Source organism: Beta vulgaris, chromosome 2, assembly GCF_026745355.1.
Source record: "Beta vulgaris subsp. vulgaris cultivar EL10 chromosome 2, EL10.2, whole genome shotgun sequence".
NCBI classification, from domain to species: Eukaryota; Viridiplantae; Streptophyta; class Magnoliopsida; order Caryophyllales; family Amaranthaceae; genus Beta; species Beta vulgaris.
This window is the reverse complement of record NC_079203.1, coordinates 29189984-29213014: the sequence shown is the minus strand read 5'-3', so window position 1 is coordinate 29213014 and position 23031 is coordinate 29189984. Positions and strand designations below refer to the sequence as shown.

Here is a 23031-nt window from a genome sequence, read left to right as displayed (position 1 = left end):
CACGAAGCTGATGGTAACCTGATCTCAAGTCAATCTTAGAGAATACTCCTGCACCGGACAACTGATCAAACAAGTCATCTATCCTTGGCAATGGATACTTGTTTTTCACAGTGACGTTATTGAGTTATCTGTAGTCAATACATAATCGTAGGGTACCATCCTTCTTCTTCACAAAAAGAACTGGTGCACCCCAAGGTGATGCACTAGGTCGAATGTAGCCTTTATCTAGTAACTCTTCTAATTGAGTTTTCAGTTCTCTCATCTCAGCAGGCGCCATTCGATAAGGTGGCTTAGATATAGGTCCCATTCCAGGTACCAAATCGATGTTAAATTCCACATCACACTTTGGAGGCATATTAAGAATGTCATCTGGAAACACATCTTGATACTCATTCACAACTGGGACATCTCGTAGGGTACCATCCTTCTTCTTCACAAAAAGAACTGGTGCACCCCAAGGTGATGCACTAGGTCGAATGTAGCCTTTATCTAGTAACTCTTCTAATTGAGTTTTCAGTTCTCTCATCTCAGCAGGCGCCATTCGATAAGGTGGCTTAGATATAGGTCCCATTCCAGGTACCAAATCGATGTTAAATTCCACATCACACTTTGGAGGCATATTAAGAATGTCATCTGGAAACACATCTTGATACTCATTCACAACTGGGACATCTCCGAGCTGTGGTCTTTCCTTACTAGTATCATGAATATGGCAAAGGTACATAGGGCATCCCTTCCTTAAATAAGACTTCAATGTAAGAGCAGAAATAATCTTCACTGGACGGCGACTATAAAGCACATGAACACCCTTATGACTCTCTATTGTTACTTTTTGTTTCGGACAGTCTATCTTGGCTTTATACTTTTCTAGCCAGTCCATCCCTAGTATTATATCAAAATCTTTCAAAGGAAAAACTATTAGGTCAGCGAATAAGGTAGTTTCACCATAAGCTATAGGGACATCTAAATACATCTTATTACACGTGACACTTAGACGAGAAGGAATGAAAATATCGGCCTCACAAGGTGTGACACTATCTAAGTTTAACCTTTTTGCAAAAGTTTCAGATATAAATGAATGTGATGAACCTGAATCAAATAGTACATAGGCAGGTGTAAAATAGATAGAGAAAGTACCGGTCACTGCATTCCCCTGGTTATCTGCATCTACTTGCTTAAGATGATTAAGGTTGCCCGTGTTCTTTTTCTCAAGACTTCTCTTAGCCTGAGCAGCATTAGCCGTTCCTGCGCTACGATTTGTAGCAGCAGAAGTAGTTGGGCGATTACTAGCTGTACTAGTAGTGGGTGTCCTCAACACCTCATAATTGCGGCCAATCTTAGCATCAGGGTTAGTGAAACACTCATAAGCTATATGCCCCTCCTTCTTGCAATAATTACACGTCACCTTATTGCCTTCACAATCCCTCCCTGGATGATTGTTTTCACATCTTTTGCAGAAATAACGACGAACAGGTCCTGGGTTGTTTTGAGATTGGGATTGGCTCTGGCTTGGCTACGGGGCTGAAACGAACTCTAAGCACTCCTTGAGGCTTGTTAACTCCGACCTCCTCTTGAAGTTACCCCTAGAACCCCGATTATCAAAGTTTCTGCTCTTGTTTTGACTAAAGTTATTACCCTTATCCCATTGTTGGGTACTTTCTTTTGTAGGAGCTTTCATCTTTTCTGCGGCTTTCCTTCTCTCCTTGATTCTCTCGGCATTGTTAGCACGAGTATAAACTTCGTTCAAGGTCGTGAAGTCGACCGCTCCCATATTGCTAAGAAGTTCAAGATCAAGTTTTTCCTCGAACCTCTGAGCTCTTTCTTGTTCATTTGGGACCAATTCAGGCACGAAACGAGACAACTCAAGGTATTTGGTATAAAAATCTTGGACAGACATATCTCCTTGCTCCAGTTGTTCAAACTCAGATCTCTTCCTTTTCCTCATATGAGGTGGGAAAAGAAGCGCGTAGCGCCTTCTTGAACTCTTTCCAACCAAATTCCTTTGTCTCCACCTCCTCAAAACCATCCTCATCGTACGTGACTTTGGTGGTAAAATTATCTTTGTTGTTGGTCACCAGATATCAGCATCTTCAGTGAGATGGTAGGCTGCGGAGTCTACTCTCATCTCTTCAGGGACCTGGAGAGTGACGAAGATCTTGTCAAACTCTCTAATCCAATTCTCCATCTTCACGGGGTCGCCTTTTCCATCATACTTAGGCGGCTTCTTCCCGTCAATTGCTTATGCACAGCAACAACTTCAGTGATAGCTACTTTGCTAGTGCTAGTAGTAGCAGCTCGTGCTTCCGCTAGCAATTGCACAGCCTCAGTCATGGCCTTATTAGACTCGGCCATCTGGCGCATCAAAGCGCGCATCTCTGATGATTTACTTCTTTCGCGCTTGTGCATCTTGTAACACTACATAAGGTAAAAGAACTTGAATCTCGATAAAATACGAGTTTAACACATTGATTGTCATAAAAGAATATTAACTCTCAAATCACGATCTACAAAAACAATCACATAATTAATGTAAGCATATAAACAACACAGAATATACACTTCCCGTGTATAACCCATCTCACTTTTCACCTCGGCTTGTCAAAAATTTTAGTTTCCTATCATCTCTAACTTAAGCCAGTCCTTTATTAACCTAGGCTCTGATACCAACTATAACACCCCTGAATTTCGAGTGATTAATTCAATTTCAATCTAAAAACCCTAACTTCATAATTTTTAAAAGAAAACTTAGATTAGTCGAGGAATTCATCTTACCCACTAATATAGATGATTGGGATGAGAAATAACTTGCAAACGCCCCTAATTGAGCACCAAATGCTCCAAATTACAGCAACACGACCCCCCTTTTCTTCCTTGCGCCGCCTACTTCTATGGTGTCACTCTAGTGGCGGTGTGGTTGTGTCGTCGGCAACGATGGTGGTTGTGTGATGAAGGAAGAATTTTGAGAGAAGAAAATGGTGAAGATGTTGAAGATGGTGAAGATGGTGAATAGGTGAACGGTGGTGAATGTCGTTGTTTGTTTTGTTGTTTTTGTTATTCTTTTTCTTCTTTCCTTTTTCTTTTCTTGTTTATTTTTCCCTTTTCCCCCTTCTTACATATTGTGAATAAATTTCCTCTTATTACTATTATTAGTTAAATTACTTACTAAACTGTCCCACTATAAGCATATATATTATTTACAAAATAATTCCTAAAGATAAATGAATTTAATTATTAAATAAACTAAAATATATAATATAGTTAATAAAATAAATAATAAACTGTTTCAAAAATCGGGATGTTACACTAGTAATTCATCATCTCCTGCTTTTTCGCTAGATTGTGATTGAAAGGTATCCTCCCCAACTCTTTCCCCATGGTGATACCAAAATGTATAACCCTCGATGATTCCATAAGTAATAAGTGATCTTTGACCATATTTAGAGATCGAAATGATGCATTTAAGCATTTTACGCAAGGACATTTAATCTTTTCTATTCCTCCCGACTTTTCAGATGCATATATATTTTAAAAAGTTTTCAACGCCTATTTCATATGCAACATTCTAACAATCATCTCGGGAAAGTTTCATCCACTCCTTACAAGGGACCATTGTATTCTGAACAAACAAATGTAATGTTTTCTTATAATAAGATAATAACGTATCTAATTTCATAAATGGAGAATATCAATGGTTTAAAATTATAAATAAAGCATGAATATTAAAAAGAATATAATAATTTACCTTTCCAATATGTTAGGACTATGTGCAGTGTGCAAGATTGTTGTAAACACGCAGAAGAGGAGACAACACAAAGGATCACGACACAAACCCCAATTGTTGGTATACTACCTACGACAAAATCCAAATCCAAACCCAAGTGTTAGCAAATAATAACCTCGAATAACATGTTAGTTAGAACCTAGAAACCCCAAGAATATACTTATATAATATTCTTATATCGGGTGGGTTAATAATCATGTAACCACGTTTTCATGTAAGCACTCAGAACCTAATCCACAACTACCAAGTTTGGAGTAACTATCTTGACCCCAGCAACACTTCTTTACACATCAACATGTAATTAAACAAGATAATCGAGTTCTGGGAAATGATACCCACTTGATAAAGATGCCTAAATTAGCATACAATACATAGAGATAGAATATTAGCAAAGGCTCTCAAAATTTATCTACCTCCTTAAATAAATGGGAAATTTTACATGGTGGCCTCCTACTTTCAGATTTTCTATTTGGTGGCAGGCCAAAAAAAGATTTATACAAAGTGACACCATACTTTAAACAATTATACATAGTGATCCTAATCCACTTAAAACCTAGTTAACCATCCAATTAAAGGTAAATTACTAACCGATCCCTAAGTTAATTATTCTAACATCATAAAACCCTTCCCCAACCATTCACGCTCTATGTTCTTCTTCTCCTTAACCATGAATCTTGACAACTCTCTTTACAAGAGCAGTACTTTAAATTTTTTTTTTTTTTATAAAAAGAAGGCATCTTTATATATAAGCATGACATTGTACAGATATGTGTATTCCATGACATTGTACAAATATGTGTATTCCATGATTAAAAAAATAAATCAACTACGAAATATTATAGGCAATATAAGGAAGGTTAGTTTTTATTCAATTTAACCAAGTTACACTCGACCAAAGCAAAAGCACAATACCGCAGTTGTTTCACTTTCTGAAGAGGCCCATTTTTCATACAATACTAGTATAAAAAAAACAATCTACTTAAGAAGTTTGAACAATGTAGCTTAAGGAACCAGCCAATCCTAGTTCCTATTTCCTACATGGTCAACAACAAGGAAGTTAAAGCATAGATCATTTCAGTTCGCTAAACTCTAACCATTTGCAGCACACCTAAAAAGATCAAGACTATTGACGACAGTATCAACATATACATGCACTTATGCAGGTTAGGAACTAAAGCTAGAAGATCATGCATGAAAACAAAAACAAACAAAATAGCAGAATGATCAATGTCCATGATATCAGGTGATTAGCAAGAAGCTACAAGACTCATTATGAAATATGGCCAATTGAAAGCATGATACAACGTATGCAACTTCCAATAATCAAATAGACTATTAATACCAAAGAAAAACACTACATATGATAAGTAATATGCATGAAAGCTGTTACAACTTATATTGTTCAATGATTTTAATGGCTATTTGAGACACACATATGGAATACGGTTTAGAGAAAAGATCTTAAATTCACGTCAACAACTTGTTGTATAAAGAAAACCAAAATTGCAAAATTAACACAATCTAAGTAATTATCAATTCATCAATACAGAGGTTGGAAATGGTATAGCTTGGGTATAATGATTATTCAAATATATAAAATTTTACAAAAAATGACAAACATTTGATCTTAACTGCTAATACCTGCAAAAGTGATAAATTCATTCCCTTCATGAAAAAATTGACAAATTGTATTAAAAAAGATGTGGAATTTCTGACTTTATTCCAGTACTTAGATTCTTGGTGGAAGCGGTATCCTAAAAAATAGACAAATTGTACTCCATCTCTAAAAGCGGAATTCTCCAAAGCACTTATGTATCCATTTTTGTTGAAGGTGAGTAGCAGAATTTCATGAAAGTTGCCCTTTTTCTCATCTAGGTCGGTCCATTTTTGTTTTTGGGAACGAAAAGATGATTTTGGTTATGAAATTCATCCTAAATATTCAATTAAAGCATAAATATTGAAGAACAAAATCGAAATTGAAGATTTTAGGAACGAAATTCAACCTAATAATCGATCAAAGCAGATTATTGAAGAACAAAGTTGAAGATTTTGGGAACGAAATTCAACCTAATAATCGATTAAAGCAGATTATTGAAACACAAAATTGAAGATTTTGGGAACGAAATTCAACCTAATAAGCAATTAAAGCAGATTCTTGAAGAACAAAATTGAAATTGATAATTTTAGGAAAATAACACAAAAAACTTACTAGTCAAGATTTCCTTTCCTCAATTCGCAAATGAAGTACTTGAATAGAGTGGTATTTGGCGTTCAATTTCTGGCGTTCAGTTTTCTGGCGTTCAATTTTGTTCGAGCCTTCAAGCTGTTGAGAGGGAGTGAGGAAGAGATGAATTGCACGATCAGGGGAGTGGGAATAGGGTTTATTTTTTTTAAGGTTATTTTTTATATTTTAATAATTTATTTGCCTTTTAGCGCCTAAGAATGTTCCCGCTCAGTTTTTGGGTACTATTTCAGGCGATTTTGCGACCGGATTTCTACGTCTACCACAAGAATTAAGACTCGTCGCAGAAAACTGACACTATCTACGACCACTTTTTGAAACAGGCGTAAATTCTAACCATTTACAACCATATTCGCGCACGGTCGTAATGTTTCGTCGTAGATGAACACTATTCTTGTAGTGATAACATATAATTAAAACATAATGACTTACGACATTCCTCTCATGACAGAAAATGAATTATGGACTTTATGACTATTTCTGAGGACTATAACACGGACAAGGGCTTGGGCGTTTTATGATATTTGATTCGTGTCTATCGTTTCTTAACTAACATTAGCAATACCATCTATATTTGATTTAAAATTTATAACTAAAGATCATAACTAAAAGTTTAAGTAGTAATTAAATAAATATTCATCTTTTTCGTCAGTAAATTCTTGGTTAGATTAAAGGAAGGGATATCACAGCCTCCCCCGGTTATCAAAGTTACTATGCGGGATTTGAGGTAACATTTATTACTAACACCCGATTCCCCTTCTAAATATATGTTTAAATAATATTTATGTGAAGGTGTATTTTAGGGATTGCGGAATATGAAATGATTTTATGAATATGATGTTTAGTGACGTTATTCATGAAATATTGACGTCATGGAAAATTATGATGATTTGTTGAAAATTAAGGAATATGATTTTCTTGATGATTATGAAGTATAATATAAATAAAAGATATGAAACATGATAAACAAAAGTGAAAGACGGTTCTTGGTAGAACTATATTATGTTGGTCGTGAATGTACAATTCTGATATATGGCGGAAACCCCACCTTCTTGTTAGGGACAATTGTCCTTGGTGGCACCACACTATGCATGGCTATATGCCACCTTATGGTTAGGGACGATATCCTTGGTGGCTATTGCCCTATGATTATGATGATGTTTTATGGGAGACGTCCCTTTTGTTGCACTCGCCATGTTACCAATACGATAATGATGATGATGAACTTGATAAAAGGGATAATAATTAATTCATGTTTAATTCAAATGTTTATGAAATGTTATACCTTATTCTCTCCTCCTTGTATCCAACTAAAATGAATTGAAATGAATTTACGGTGTTAGAGTAGTATTATTGAGTTTCGACTAATGACATTTTGTTTTTCAGTTTTAGGTATAAGTAGAACAGTTGCAAAAGTGTTGTTATAAAGGTTTTGTTGAAGTGACTTTATATAAGATGAGATATTGGAATATTCAGTATTATTTGAGCATTTGTATATCTAAGAGACCATTTTAGGCTAGTATATTAGTTGGACCATAACCCACATGCTTGCGTGATGTTTCCACTGTCAAGTATGAGTATGTTATGAATTTTTGGGGCATTACAATAAGACATCCATAACTAACATAAATAAATATAGAGAAAGTGGATATGTAATCCCCCGTAAGTTTATGGATTTTATAAATATATTTTAGTATATAATCCCTCCGTTTCCTAAAGATCTTCCCTCTTTCCGTTTAAGTGCGTTTTCAAAAGATCTTCCCTCTTTTACTTTATTCCTTATTTGGAATTTGTTTTCCCCTTTTTACCCTCTCATGTCCCTATCATATGGTCCACTATTACATTATTAATTCAATTTTACTCCCTTTCTCTCTCCTACTTTAACCTCTTTTTATTTGTTTATTTATCTTAACCTCTTTCTCTCACCTACTTTATCCTCCCCACACCCCACACAAATGGATCCTCCTTGGTATCTGTAGGAACAGTAACAAGGAAGATCTTTAGGAAACTGAGGGAGTATATATATATATATATATAATTTTAGTTTAAAATAATTTATTTATCTAAAAGGTTGACTATTTTGAAAGTCAAAGGAATTATTTTAAATATTTAAGGAAGTTAAAATAATTTGGTAAGGCATGCTTTGAAAAATATTTGGAATACTAATTGGATTTGAAAAAGGATTTAAAATTGGCTTGACGATTCCAAATACTAATTGGACTAGGAAAAGAAACTTCTAGTAATGTTAGGAGTTTATTCATCAATCCTATTCATTGTTCTATCCTACTTAGGATCCAATTGCCTTTTCCTAAGCCCAAAAGGAAAGCTTGCTTATAAATATCATTATGCCCAAATATTTTACCCACAAAAATATTCTCTCTCCTCCTCCCACATAATAATCGGCCCTCACTTTCTCCTCTCCTTTCTTGTGTTGGTTTGATTTCTTTTCTTCTTCCTCAAGTTTTGATTATAGATCATGTTTTTATGTTTTGTTTTAGTACTAATTGTGATTAGAAGCTTTAATTTACTGTTTTAATGATGAATCTATGATTATATAAATTATGTATTGAAATAATAAAAATTCAGATTTGATTATTATGTTTAAATTGGATTTTTAATTATCAAAGCATGGATTTGTAGGGTGTTAAATATTGAAAAATTATAATAGCATGTTATAAACTATGAAATTGGTTTAACTTATGAATTTAAGCATGTTTAAGTATGTTTAAATAGAGTTTTAATAATCTATAAGTTGCTGGAATTTTAGAAAGATTGTTATTAATGGAGTTTTATGGATTTTCATGACTAGTATAGTAGTACTATGCTAGGGAATATGAGTAATTGAGGTTTTAATGATAAAAATAACTTTTAAATGTTTTTAAAAGGAATTTAAAGTATTTTAAAGTTGCTGGAATTTATTTGGAGTATTGATCGTAAATTCTATTGGTTGTTTTAGGCAGAGATTAGTCTGTAGGCAATTTCTAAAGTGTTAAAAGTGGCTTATCAATTTATCTACACAAGGTACATACATACCTATGCATGTGTTGTTTGATGTAGTATCATGATTTTAGAAATGAAAGTTATGTAGTATCATGTATAGGAACTTTATGAGTTCATATATAATTGCTATTATGTTGGATTTTACATGTTTTTGCCTGTGTGCAAACATGTTTAGTATGAGATTTTAATTATGAGATTAATATCATGTTTGTATGGAATATTGATGCAAGCATGTTGGTTGTGAACTTTATTTATTAATTCACATGAGGAATTAATATATTTTAGTTGGATCATGATTGAATCACGTGTTCCCTTATATTATTAATTTCACTACTCTATGAGGACTGTGGCTAGGTTCAACAAATAAGAAGGATTGGTTAAAGAAGGAATTAATCTTGGGTTGTAAGTTGTATGGTCACTTATTTAATCCTAAGATAAAAAAGAATAAAGTCGTGAATGTTTGATTATATATTATTTGTATTGCTTGTGTGTCATAACAAGTAATAATTGGTAAATCATGTAAAGTGAAACTTAGATAGTATTAAGTTTTAGACTGGTGCACGTATGAAGTTGGACAATCAAGAGTTGGGGTTCATAGTGGTCGTGTCATGGCTTTTTTTGACTGAGAATTGGATTGATCACCGTTCCTAGTTTTATTAAAAGGTTCCTCGATATCGTAGGTCATTATGGAATATGGAGTCGCACCCGTATTTCGTCTTCCAAAGTGAAGGCTGGTTTTAGATGAGACAACTCGGTCCAATAATTATTCCATTAAAGTAGTAAAAAGATTGTTAAAGTTTAGTTCAGATTAAGTTATTTGCATATTGTTATGTTGTTATTTATCCCTGCTAGGGGTGTTAATGAGCCAGGGTGGCTCGCAAACTGTTCGAGCTCAGCTCGGTCAAAGCTCGGCTTGGGAGGGCTCGACTCGAGTTCGAGATCGGCTCGTGACCTTAGCGAGCCGAGCCTGAGCCTAGTAGAGTTCGGCTCGAAAGTTCGCAAACATGTTCGTAAAATGTTTTAGATAGGCTTTATGTAAAAAAGTATTGTCCCACATCGATAGAAAAGTAAACACCAACCTTGTTTTCCCTATATAATCTTATTACCCTTTAAGTTCATTATAATTCTTGTTTGATTTGTCTTATTTTATAATGTTGGACAATCATTAAATATGCAAAGCCTAGAAACTTGGATCAGCATAAAATTAATTCTTTTACTATATATAATTCTATCACCTTTCTTCTATCCATATTGGGAATATGAGGGACAATGCACAGTGTTTGTGAATTATTTAGTTAAGGTTTATAAGTCCCACATTGGTAAGGCAAAAGCAAACTTCACATCTCCAAATATAAAATGTGCATGATATGGAAAACAATTACACCCATCTCTTCTTGGTGCCCGTTGTAGAGCCTAAGTGGGTTCCTTTGTTGGTGATTTTGAAAGTCCCACATTGGGGAGGAAGCAAGAGTAACAAGGGACCTTTTGTATTATATGGGCATGCATAGATAGGAGTACAATGTATGTTGTTGGGCTTTGTCATATTTAATGAAAATTAGCCTAACATCCATACTTATAAAGAGTTTGACAAAACATAATGTTGAGCTTATTTAGTTAAGGTTTATAAGTCCCACATCGGTGAGGAAAAAGCAAAACTTCATATCTCCAAATATAAAGCGCATGATAGAAAAATCTAAAGCACCCATCTCTTATTTTTCTCGCTGCTCGCTATAGAGCCTAAGTGAGTTCCTTTGTTGGGATTTTAAAAGTCCCACATTGGGGAGAAAGCAAGAGTAAGAAGGGACCTCTTGTATTATATATGGGGTATAGATAGGAGTAGAATGTATGGTTGTTGGGCTTGCATTATTTAATGAAAATTAGCCTGACATCCATACTTATAAAAAGTTTGGCAAAACATTAGGCTATATCTAAAGTCTTGGTTAATGTTAAGCTAAATTTTCTTTCAATTATTAAAATTTTAATTTCACGAGCCGAGCCGAGCCTGGTTTTGTTCGTTTTGAGCTCGAGCCGAGCTCGAACTCATTCATTCTCGAGCCGAGCCGAGCCGAGCCTGGGTATGTTCGGTCTCGGTTCGGCTCGTTAACACCCCTAATCCCTGCTTATATTTATTAGTATCATGTTAGGAATGTTTATTTCTTATTATGTAGTACTCAGCTTTGCTGACTACGTGCTTTTTGTATGTGTTGATCATGGCTTTACCTTATTGATCGTGTGGTGACCCATTTTTGGTGATTCTTTATTGCATTGATATCTACAGGTGTGCAGATATTGCATCATGGGAATTTGGGAATAGAGAGCTTGTGTAACATATTGATCTATTTATTGTTTTATAGTAGACACATTCACATTTAATTTTGGTTTGAAGTTAAAGTTAACAATGTTGTTTGGATTTAAAGTTGTTTCGTTATTTATTATATTCCAATTATAAAGTTCAGTTATATGTTTTCTGCTGCAAAATTCTGAATAAGCCGATACGTTATCACACGATAATGCTTTGATGATTCTAAGTTTGATATTGAAAAGGTATTTTGGAAAAGAGAGAATTATCAGGGTGTTACAGGATCAGCTTGCCTAAGACCACAAGACGGCTTGAAGTGTTGCGAGTCGTCATCATTGATGAGAATAGCCTAAGACACCACTGTGACTTGTGACACACTGCATAATTCAATGTCTACATTTTGCAGGAAAGCCCATCTATCCAGCAACCAACTTAGAAAGTCCCAACTTACCTTTTCGGCACTGACATCTCTATTATACAAGTGAAGGGAGGAGGAAGATGACATCCCATTACAAAAAGTCTGATATACCCTTAATGATTATAAATTTTTATATCTATTAAATAATTTTTTCTTCTTCCCTACTTGCCAAATATATTGAACAAGTTAATAATGAAATTGAATTTGAAATTTCAATTAAATATTAAATTAAGGAAAATGATTTCCTCTTCTTACATATGTGTGAAAACTCTGATAAAAATGAAATTGACAATATAACTTGATTGACACGATCAGAAGAAAAAAAAAACTTAAATTTCATATTAATAATTATACTGATAATATTTTTTTTTGACAGGAGATAGTAGTGGCTTACTATTCATTCAATAGAGAATCCAAAATTATAGCATTATGCGCTACACTAGGAACCTCTTCCATCCATACTCGCATTTCACTATAATTTTTACTCTCCCTAGCAAGGATATGTGCTACCTTATTTCCCCCCTACAAACGTGAGAGAAAGAACAGGAAATACATGTATTAGCAATCTCTAAAATATCAGCCACTATCCGCCCAAAGCTCGAGTTCTCGCAGAACCTTTTCTTCAAATGTGTGTAGAGCTTCACATTGTCAGTTTCTAGCTCCACCATCCGCAGCCCAGCTTGAGTCGCGACCTGCAGCGAGTGGCGAGCAGCCATCGCTTCCACCTCCTAAACCCGAAACTCTCCCTCCATAGTCGCGCACGTAGCTACCATGACGTCCCCCATATAATCACGAGCCACCCCGCCAAAACCTACCAAATAATCCCCAAAAAGAGCAGCATCCGAGTTCAGCTTGTAACACCCCTCATTAGGTGGTTTCCATACCTTCACCAATTGAGGCGACATAGGTCCCTCATGTACCATGGCTTCATTTGCTTTTTCCCACTCTCCCACAAAGCTAACTGCCTTATCTACAACTTTTCTTATAGTGATTTTCTGTTTTTCAAAACACCATGCATTCCTCTTTAGCCAGATTCCCCATAATAAGCTCCAGAACAAACTCCACCATAAGTCCTCCAAGAACCGCTTCTCTAACACCACACTCCAATCCACAAATTTCTTTTCTAGCACTTGACTGGTATCAAGGCGTAGAGGCGAAGCCCACCATATCGCCGCAGCTTCGGGGCAGGTTACTAGCTCGTGCATCACTGATTCATCTTGCTCACCACACACTTGGCACACACTCTCATCGCACAATTGTCTCCTTACCAGTTTCTCCTTCACTGGTATGCTGTCATGGAGGACCTTCTAGCCGAAATTCAGCACTTTTGGGGCCACCTTTGCCTTCCAAACCTTCCCCCAGATTGAGAGGGCTTGATTATCCGAGCTGGTTGCATGATCATCATTTTTTCCTTTCAAGTGCGCATAGTAAGCACTTTTTACAGAAAAGACCTCGTCCTTTGTTCCAACCCATGCCCACGTATCCTCACCTCCAAATACCGACACCGGAATTCTTTGAATTTCCCGCCTCTCCCACGTAGAAAACACCTCCTGCAAAGTCGAAACATCCCATTGCCCATTATTCATTAAATCAGAGACCTTTTGGGGTAATTCCTCTGTACAGCCCCTTCTCGGGAGCGGTTTGAAGTGTGGCAGGCCACGAATCCAAGGGTCACGCCACACACTAATTAAGAGACCCCCTCCCACAACTTTAATGGCATTCTTTTCCACCAGCTTTCGTGAAGATAAGATGGATCGCCACGTATAGCTAGCAACCGGACTTGCTTTCGCTTCGAGAAAAGTAGTATTCGGGAAGTACTTGTTCTTCAGGGTTTTTGTCATCAAAGAGCTAGTATTTGTCATCACTCGCCACGCCTGCTTGGCTAAGAGAGCCACATTAAAAGACTGTAGATTACGAATGCCCAAACCTCCCTCCTTCTTAAATACAAAAAGTTTTTCCCATGGAATCCAAGCAACTTTCTTCTCATTTCCTCGCTGTCCCCAATAAAAGGCACGACACACCCATTCCATCTCTTTCAAAATACCCACCGGGATAGCAAAACATTGCATTGAATAGGTTGGAATAGCTTGAGCAACCATTTTTATGAGAATCTCCCTACCAACCTGTGACAGAAATCCCTCTTTCCATCCTTTAAGCTTTTTCAGAATGCGATCCTGAATACTCTAGAAAACTCGTTTCTTTGAACTCCCAATGTACGTTGGAAGACCAAGATATTTATCATGTTCGTCTACTGCCTTAAAGTTCAACTTCATCTGAAGCAATTCTTTCTTTTCCGGCTCAATATTTCGGCTAAACGAAACTTCCGATTTCTCCATATTCAGTTTCTGGCCTGATCCAGCTTCATAGATAGAAAAGATGTCCAGGATTGTCTCCACTTCTTCACTATTTGCCTTAATGAACAGAAGGCTATCATCCGCAAAAAACAAGTGCGAGATTGGGTAAACTTTCTTACCAATTTTTACTCCATGAATTTCTTTCTTCTTCTCAGCATCTCTAAGGAGGGTGAACAAGCCCTCTGCGCACAAGATGAAAAGAAAAGGGGATAATGGGTCCCCTTGTCTTAGACCGCGAGAGGGGAGAAAATTCTTCGTTGGTTGACCATTGAGCAAAATAGAGAAGGAAGCAGATTTGACACATTTCATTATTACGTCTACAAATGATCTAGGGAACCCTAACTTCAGCATCATTTCTTCCAGGAACTCCCATTCAACTCGGTCATAAGCTTTACTCATATTTAATTTGAGTCCCAGATACCCTGTTTTCCCTTTCATCTTTTTCCTCAAATAGTGAAAACATTCATATGCCACCAGAATGTTGTCTGTTATCAGCCTTCCCGGGACAAAACCACTCTGCGACTCATGGATCACATCAGGGAGCACTTTTTTAAGCCTATTAGCAAGAACTTTTGACACGATTTTGTAAATCACATTACATAAACTGATGGGTCTGTAATCTACCGGTGACTCACACTGTTTCTTTTTGGGGATCAACGCAAGGTATGTCTGATTTATTCGCGAAATCTCACCATCATTATTCAAAATGTCTAGCGCCATATCGATTACATCACTACCAATAATATGCCAGGCTTTCTGATAGAACAATGCATACATACCATCTGGACCGGGAGCCTTTGTTGGGTGCATTTGGCTAAGCGCCTCATAGACCTCCTCCCCAGTGAACGGGGACCTTAGCATTTCACCCATCTCATCCATCACCTTCCTTTGCACCTTATCAATTATTGGCTGTACTTCCACTTGACCGCTAGACCGAAACAAATTCTCAAAGTGATCGACAAAAACCTCCGCCACCTGCTCTTCTTCAACATATTTATTACCAGCCCCATCCACGACATAAGCAATGTTGTTACGGTCCTCCCTCTGCTTCGCTTTCGTATGGAAAAATTTTGTATTCTTATCACCATTTTTCAACCAGTCTTGCCTACTTCTTTGACGCCAATACATCTCCTCCCTAGTTTCAAGCTCATCCATACGGGCATCAATAGCCCTCATTTGGTCAATCACCTCTTGCGTTTGGGGGTCTTGCATAAGGGTATTCATTGATCCCTTCAACTCACGCATAACCTTTGAGAAGTTACCAAAGGTCTCCTTGCTCCAGGCGCTAAGTTTCGCTGCTGTGCTTGATACATTTTGGCACATGTTCCCTCCATTTCGCCACGCATCTTGAATAATTTCCAAACACTTCTCATCCCGGAGCCACATCTCCTCAAATCTGTACAACTTCTTCTTTCTTTTTTTTCCACTCGGCCCACCCTATCTTTCACGCATACAACTATCGGAAAATGATCCGACTTACGTTTCTCAAGGTGGTACACATAAGAGCCTCCAAACAGATCTTTCCACGCCATATTTGAAACAAAACGGTCTAGCCTTTCCTGAATATTTTCCGTGCCCCCTCTATTGTTCGTCTATGTATACGGGTGTCCAATGAAACCCATATCTTCGAGCTTACAGTAGTCGAGGGCCCTTCTCAAAATCTCAGCCTCCTCGAATTTGAAACCGTCCCCACCTTTCTTCTCAGTCGACCATAGCATTATGTTCATATCCCCGCCACACAGCCAAGGCTCATTCTCATCATTAAACAATGATTTCATAAGCTCACCAGTAAGATGCTTTCGACTTTCTTCCGGATAACCATAAAAACCAGTGTACCTCCATGGTTGAAGATTTGCACCCTGCACCTCTGCATCTATATGATTTTGTGACCATGACTTAACATGAACCTTAACCTCATTCTTCCAAAGCAATGCAAGACCACCCCTACGCTTTCTGCCTTGCCCCTCACACCCCACAGCAATCAACCCAGCAAATTTAATTTCATCCTAACCTTCTCGATTTCATGTTGGTGTAGTTTTGTCTCCTGTAAGAAGACTATTTGGGGAGTTTCATTAATTATTATGCGACGGAGCGCATTAACTGCCTCAGAACTCCCCAATCCCCGACAGTTCCAAGAGAGGATTTGTATCATTGTTCACCGAGGGCCCTTTGTGTGGGGTCCGCCACTTCATTCATGACACTCCTAGTTTCCTCAACATCTATAAGGGAGTAGTCCACCCCCCTTTTTTTACTCACACCTCCATTCTGCATATCTGCATCCTCCTCCGCCAGCCCGTCATCATCACTACGTTTTCTGCTAGCCCCTGTAACACCATTCTTCATCACCCTCAATTCGCTTTGTTTAGCTTTCAACCGTCGCCAAACTTTCTTCTTTCCATTCCCAACTATCTCCCCGGAAGAATCATTGCTATGCAGTATTGGTTGGGTGTTTAACATACCTGCACATAAATTATAAACTACACCAGGTGGCTCCCCATTGGATTGGACCAAATCATGTTGCATAGGTTCCTCCTCTCCCATGATAGTTTCGCCACTCCCCGTATTTATATCCTCTATTCGCCACCCATTCAATTGGCCCATGACTGCATTCACTCTTTGAGAGTCCTCTCTAACTTCCTTTCTTTTGGGTTTCACCGTGAACAGGTTCCTTGCACAGGTCCTCCTTGTACTATCATCCATACTACCTTCTTGCGTACTCAGCTTACGCCATGGAGACGCCTTAATCCATCCTCCATAGGCTAGTCTGGGGTTCTCTTCATCCAAACAGTCCTCACAATCTTTGACTCCATGCCCCAATTTGCCACAGTAATAACACACCAGAGGAGGTCGCTCGTATTTTATGTCAAACCATTCTTCAACCCCCCCTCGCATCTTTACCTTAATCTTCGTAGTCAAAGGTTTTCTCACGTCAATTTTCACTCTCATTCGAATAGACTTGTCGATTCCCATGGACCCCGAGCCATCTAATCGCACAAAAGCACCAATCTTTTTCCCTATTGCCTCCATGTTTGTAATGATTAAACGACCCTTCAAAGGGAGATTATAAATCCTTGCCCACACAGGAAGTTCGAACAACTCCACATTAGAGAGGTTACTCTTTCCTTCAATGTCATCTAACAAAACCGCATGGTTGTCAAAGTGCCATGGCTGGCCCTCCATGACCTTATGTTTATCCCTCCAATGATAGAATTGAAACACAAACATATTTTTACCGATACTGCTAATATCCAGACCCTGCATGGGTTGCCACACCGCTTTCATGGTAGCCATGAAAGCTTTCACATTTATATTTCTTTGAGTCCAAATTTTCCCTTCCACGCCCAATTCGACTCTTGCTTCATCATCCTCTTCTCCCTCATCTTCCCATTCAACCGCTTCTTCCTCCTGAGGAAACTCCTCCCCTTTCGAGTCCACTTTCGAGTCAATACTTTCCAGACCTCCCTTACTGCTAGACTGTAACGAAACCTTCCTCCCAACTCGTAAATCACAAGAAGAGGAATCCATAGCGCTAAAAATCTCGATCGAAATCGAGATCAAACCCCCTCACAGGGAAACCCTAGCAAACCCTAGAACAACCCTCCCAAGGAAAGAAACCTAGAGGGAACTTTTTTCGGCCTTGACTTAGTGGTAAGTTGGGACTTTCTAAGTTGGTTGCTGGATAGATGGGCTTTCCTGCAAAATGTAGACATTGAATTATGCAGTGTGTCACAAGTCACAGTGGTGTCTTAGGCTATTCTCATCAATGGTGACGACTCGCAACACTTCAAGCCGTCTTGTGGTCTTAGGCAAGCTGATCCTGTAACACCCTGATAATTCTCTCTTTTCCAAAATACCTTTTCAATATAAAACTTAGAATCATCAAAGCATTATCGTGTGATAACGTATCGGCTTATTCAGAATTTTGCAGCAGAAAACATATAACTGAACTTTATAATTGGAATATAATAAATAACGAAACAACTTTAAAACCAAACAACATTGTTAACTTTAACTTCAAACCAAAATTAAATGTGAATGTGTCTACTATGAAACAATAAATAGATCAATATGTTACACAAGCTCTCTATTCCCAAATTCCCATGATGCAATATCTGCACACCTGTAGATATCAATGCACTAAAGAATCACCAAAAATGGGTCACCACATGATCAATAAGGTAAAGCCATGATCAACACATACAAAAAGCACGTAGTCAGCAAAGTTGAGTACTACATAATAAGCAATAAACATTCCTAACATGATACTAATAAATATTTATTATTTATTGTTTTATAGTAGACACATTCACATTTAATTTTGGTTTGAAGTTAAAGTTAACAATGTTGTTTGGTTTTAAAGTTGTTTCGTTATTTATTATATTCCAATTATAAAGTTCAGTTATATGTTTTCTGCTGCAAAATTCTGAATAAGCCGATACGTTATCACACGATAATGCTTTGATGATTCTAAGTTTTATATTGAATAGGTATTTTGGAAAAGAGAGAATTATCAGGGTGTTACAGGATCAGCTTGCCTAAGACCACAAGACGGCTTGAAGTGTTGCGAGTCGTCACCATTGATAGAATAGCCTAAGACACCACTGTGACTTGTGACACACTGCATAATTCAATGTCTACATTTTGCAGGAAAGCCCATCTATCCAGCAACCAACTTAGAAAGTCCCAACTTACCACTAAGTCAATAATATAAATGTCTACATTCACTTTTTTCGGTCGATAATATTTTAAACCTACATATCAATTATTGTTCGGTAATTTCTATCATATAAAGTAAACCTTTCCACTTTATTAATATTCAACGATTGAACCTGATATACAAATTCTTCCTCTTTATTTGAGTACAAGCTTTTCTTTGCTTTATATTTTCTTATCTAAATACTATATTTGAATACTTTTGAACAGGTAATTTAAAAAACCAACGATATATTAATTTAAGAAAAATATATTAAAAATTTTCAAATATCTATTTGAATCAAAATTTTATAACACTAATTGAAAAACTATGTTAATGTTGTAATATTCTATGTAAACAGTGAACGGATAAAACGGCGCCGCCCATGATTAGACATTACACTGCAGTTATGCAGTGATTTGATGTATCACCGGGTGAATTATTCACCCGGCACTATATATACCGCACTCGCGGGAGAAAATAAACAACACAACAACAAGAGCTTACTCTCCAACCTTGCTTAAAATCTCTCTATAATACAATACGTTATCAGCACGATTTCGCTCTACTATCAAAAGGTAGTTCTTCTCAATTGCTACTAATTTTCTTTTTTCAAAAAAAAAAATATGGATCACCAATGTAATGGGATCAATACTATTCTAAACAATGTATCTCTTTGTAGTATATATTTTATCATAGAACGTAATAGTGTACCTTGCACCACAAACTCGGCACGAGGAGTTGGTAGTACACCCCAACGCCATAATACTAACGTTAATAGCCACGTCGGTGAACGCCGACAAACCACCGTCCCTAACCTCAATGATAACCCTCCTCCGGAACCACCAACTGAAATCCGGCAAACTCCTAATAATAATAATAAAAGGAGTAGGGACGATGAGGGTCCTTCCGTCAGCAACAAGCGACGGCAAAGTAATTAACTGGCGGTATCGGCTCGGCTGCCGCCAAGCAAGTCGCGCCACCTTCATGGAGGGCAAAGACCTTGCATTTAAAGCCGCCTATATGGACGGGCTATATGGACGGGCTATTATGTCAAACTTGCCGCCTAAATGGACGGACTCCGCCGCCTGGATGGACGGCTTACACTACAAAGAGGATGAACTTTTGGTCGGAAAATAGCTATAATGGTGGAGCTACCTGCTATATTTTTTTTCTTGTTTGATTTTTATGTCTTGTATTTTTTTTGGAGAGTGAAAAAAAAAAAGAGAAAAGAACATAACTTTGGGTTCCTAAATGTACAGCTAACATAACTTTGGGTTCCTAAATGTACAGCTAACATAACTTTGGGTTCCTAAATGTACAACTAAGAAATCCTACTTTGGATTCATAACGTGCCACTATAAAATCCGATGACTTGTCTTCACCTATTTCCAACACTAACTTAAAGTTTTGTATTCTACTGCTTTACTATACGCATCTCTCAAAATTTTTCTTCCCCTTGACTTGACTTGTGCTTTTGCTTTCTCCTGCCTATTGTTAAATGCATGTCCCCATTTGTTTTCTTCTGATTTTCATTGAATGCATGTCCACCCTTTTCAAGGTTAGACTAAGTTTTTTTTATAAAAAAAAAAAAAAAAAAAAAAAAAAAGGAAAAGGGGGAGGGATTTTATAGTGGCACGTTAGGAATCCAAAGTAGGATTTCTTAGTTGTACATTTAGGAACCCAAAGTTATGTTAGCTGTACATTTAGGAACCCAAAGTTATGTTAGCTGTACATTTAGGAACCCAAAGTTATGTTCTTTTCTCTTCTTTTTTTAATGCCCTTTTTGTTATTTTTTCTTTTGGACTTAAAAAGCATATATAAAAAGCCTCTTTAGACAATATATTTATGCATTAATTTTCTACTAATACATTTAAAATATCACATGAACTCAGAAATGGCTAGACTTGCAAACCGAGATTTTGAGATCCTTGAAACCTCAGGCCAAAGGTATCTAGAATGGAGGGTGGATGCAAAAGCTTACTTAAAGTCACTTAGCCTCGACCACATCATTGTCGAAGGTGGTGCCCCTACCCCTTTGGAGCAAGCGAAAGCATTGGTGTATCTCAAACACCATATACATGAAGAACTCAAATCTGAATACATCCTTGTGGAAGATCCCAAAGAGTTATGGGATAACCTAAAGGATAGATTTGAGCATTTGCAAAGAATTATCGCTCCAAGGGCCCAACATGAATGGTCAGTACTCAGGTTTCAGGACTTTGCATCAGTACGCGAATACAATTCTGCAGTACTTCGCATCACCTCACAGCTTAAGCTGTGCGGAGAACCTGTGTCTGAACGAGCCATGATTGAGAAAACTCTCTCTACTATGCATGCCAATAATGTTGTTCAGCAAGAACAATATCGTGAAAGGCGTTGCGAAAAGTTCTGTGACCTAATTGCCATCCTTTTGGTCGCAGAACAGAACAATCAAATCCTCCTCTCAATTCATAATCAAAGGCCAGTAGGTACCAGCGCAGCAGCAGTTGAAACAAATGCCACTAGAGGTGGTAAGCGCTGGAATAAGCGGGGAGGCAACTCAAACTGGAATGGCCAGTTCAAAAATAAGGGTAATGGGGAAAGAAATGACAATGGAAGTGGAAGAGGAAGAGGAAGAGGACGAGGACGCCAAAACTGGCGCCCAAATAGAGGACGCAGAGGAAGAAACTCCCAACAAAGAACACAAGAAAAATGTTTTAAATGTGGCATTCAAGGGCATTGGGCAAATGAATGCCGCACAGCCAAACATCTTGTGGATCTATATGTGGCCTCTACTAAGGGTCAAGGTAGACGTGGCGAAACAAATTTAGTCACTGAAACTCCTCCGCTCCCGAACCTCGATGTAGCTGATTACCTCATGGAAGATATTTCTAATGCCTAGCCCTCTTATCCCCCTTAGATCAACCTGTGATGTTGTTTTATCACTTTACTTCATGTACTCTTGCCTTACTTGATGTCTCTTGTATCTTGCGTTCCCTTTTTATCATTCCATGTAATGTACCTCTTCTATGAATAAATTTTTAGATTTTGACAAATTTATGTTTTTATGAAGATAATGACAAACAAAGGCGCCCAACAATGCCTGATTGATAGTGCCACTACACATACCATCCTGAGCAACAAGTCATACTTCACTCACCTCAAGCCAAGAAAAGGCGACCTCAACACCATTGCAGGCACTGCAAAGATGGTTGAGGGCTCAGGAAAGGCATGCATAGTGTTACCAAAAGGAACACACGTCACTATAAATAACGCATTGTATTCAGGTAAAACTCAAAGAAATCTATTGAGTTTCAAAGATCTGCGCACAAATGGTTACCATGTGGAAACCATTAACGAGAACGGAAAGGAGTACATGTATCTCACTAAATGTGTCGATGGCAAGAAAATAATCCTTGAAAGGATGCCATCATACTCCTCCGGACTGCATTTTACTTATATCAGTCCAGTCGAAACAAATTTGGTGTCCCACCATAAGGAAGACAACCAAGCAATATTTACTTGTGGCATGATCGCTTGGGTCACCCAGGAACAAGCATGATGACGAAAATCGTCCGAAGCTCAAATGGGCATCCGTTGAAAAACATACGGGCCCCACACTCAAATGAGCATAATTGTAAGGCTTGTTCCCTTGGCAAATTAATCATAAGACCATCTAAAAATAAACTTGAAGGTGAAAATCTTGCATTCCTAGAAAGAATCCAAGGAGATATTTGCGGGCCATACACCCATCATGTGGACCATTCAGATACTTTCTGGTGTTGATAGACGCATCAACACGTTGGTCTCACGTTAGTCTCCTATCAACAAGGAATGTTGCTTTTGCAAAACTGCTAGCACAAATTACGCGTCTAAGGGCTCAATTCCCAGACTATCCCATAAAGAAAATCCGGCTTGATAATGCCGGAGAATTCACATCCCGCACTTTTAATGACTATTGTATGTCAATTGGGATAGACGTGGAACATCTTGTAGCCCATGTTCACACACAAAACGGCCTAGCGGAAGCATTCATAAAGCGACTACAATTAGTTGCGAGGCCATTACTCATGAAATCAAACTCCCATCTTCTACATGGGACATGCCATACTACATGCTGCGGCTTTACTGAGACTAAGGCCGAGCGCCAAGCATGATCTATCCCCACTACAGTTAGTGGTTGGAAAGGAACCAAGCCTTGCTCACCTACGAATTTGTGGTGTGCAGTCTACGTTCCCATAGCACCACCACAACGTACTAAG

The 23031-nt window shown here is 37.7% G+C and overlaps 2 protein-coding genes across 2 annotated transcripts; one reads left to right on the top strand and one right to left on the bottom strand.

The window, feature by feature from the left end:
* Positions 1-13047: 13047 nt before the first annotated feature.
* Positions 13048-13839, bottom strand: LOC109134414 (uncharacterized mitochondrial protein AtMg00310-like). Its single transcript, XM_019248154.1, has one exon. It carries the CDS (start codon positions 13837-13839, stop codon positions 13048-13050), a length of 792 nt encoding a protein of 263 aa, XP_019103699.1.
* A 5292-nt stretch (positions 13840-19131) lies between these two features.
* LOC125494786 (uncharacterized) lies at positions 19132-21785 on the top strand. The gene is made up of 2 exons (XM_048638598.2): positions 19132-19365; positions 20683-21785. The coding sequence occupies exon 2, from the start codon at positions 20685-20687 to the stop codon at positions 21669-21671; it is 987 nt and encodes a 328-aa protein (XP_048494555.1). The 5' UTR covers positions 19132-19365; positions 20683-20684; the 3' UTR covers positions 21672-21785.
* The last annotated feature ends 1246 nt before the right edge of the window (positions 21786-23031 follow it).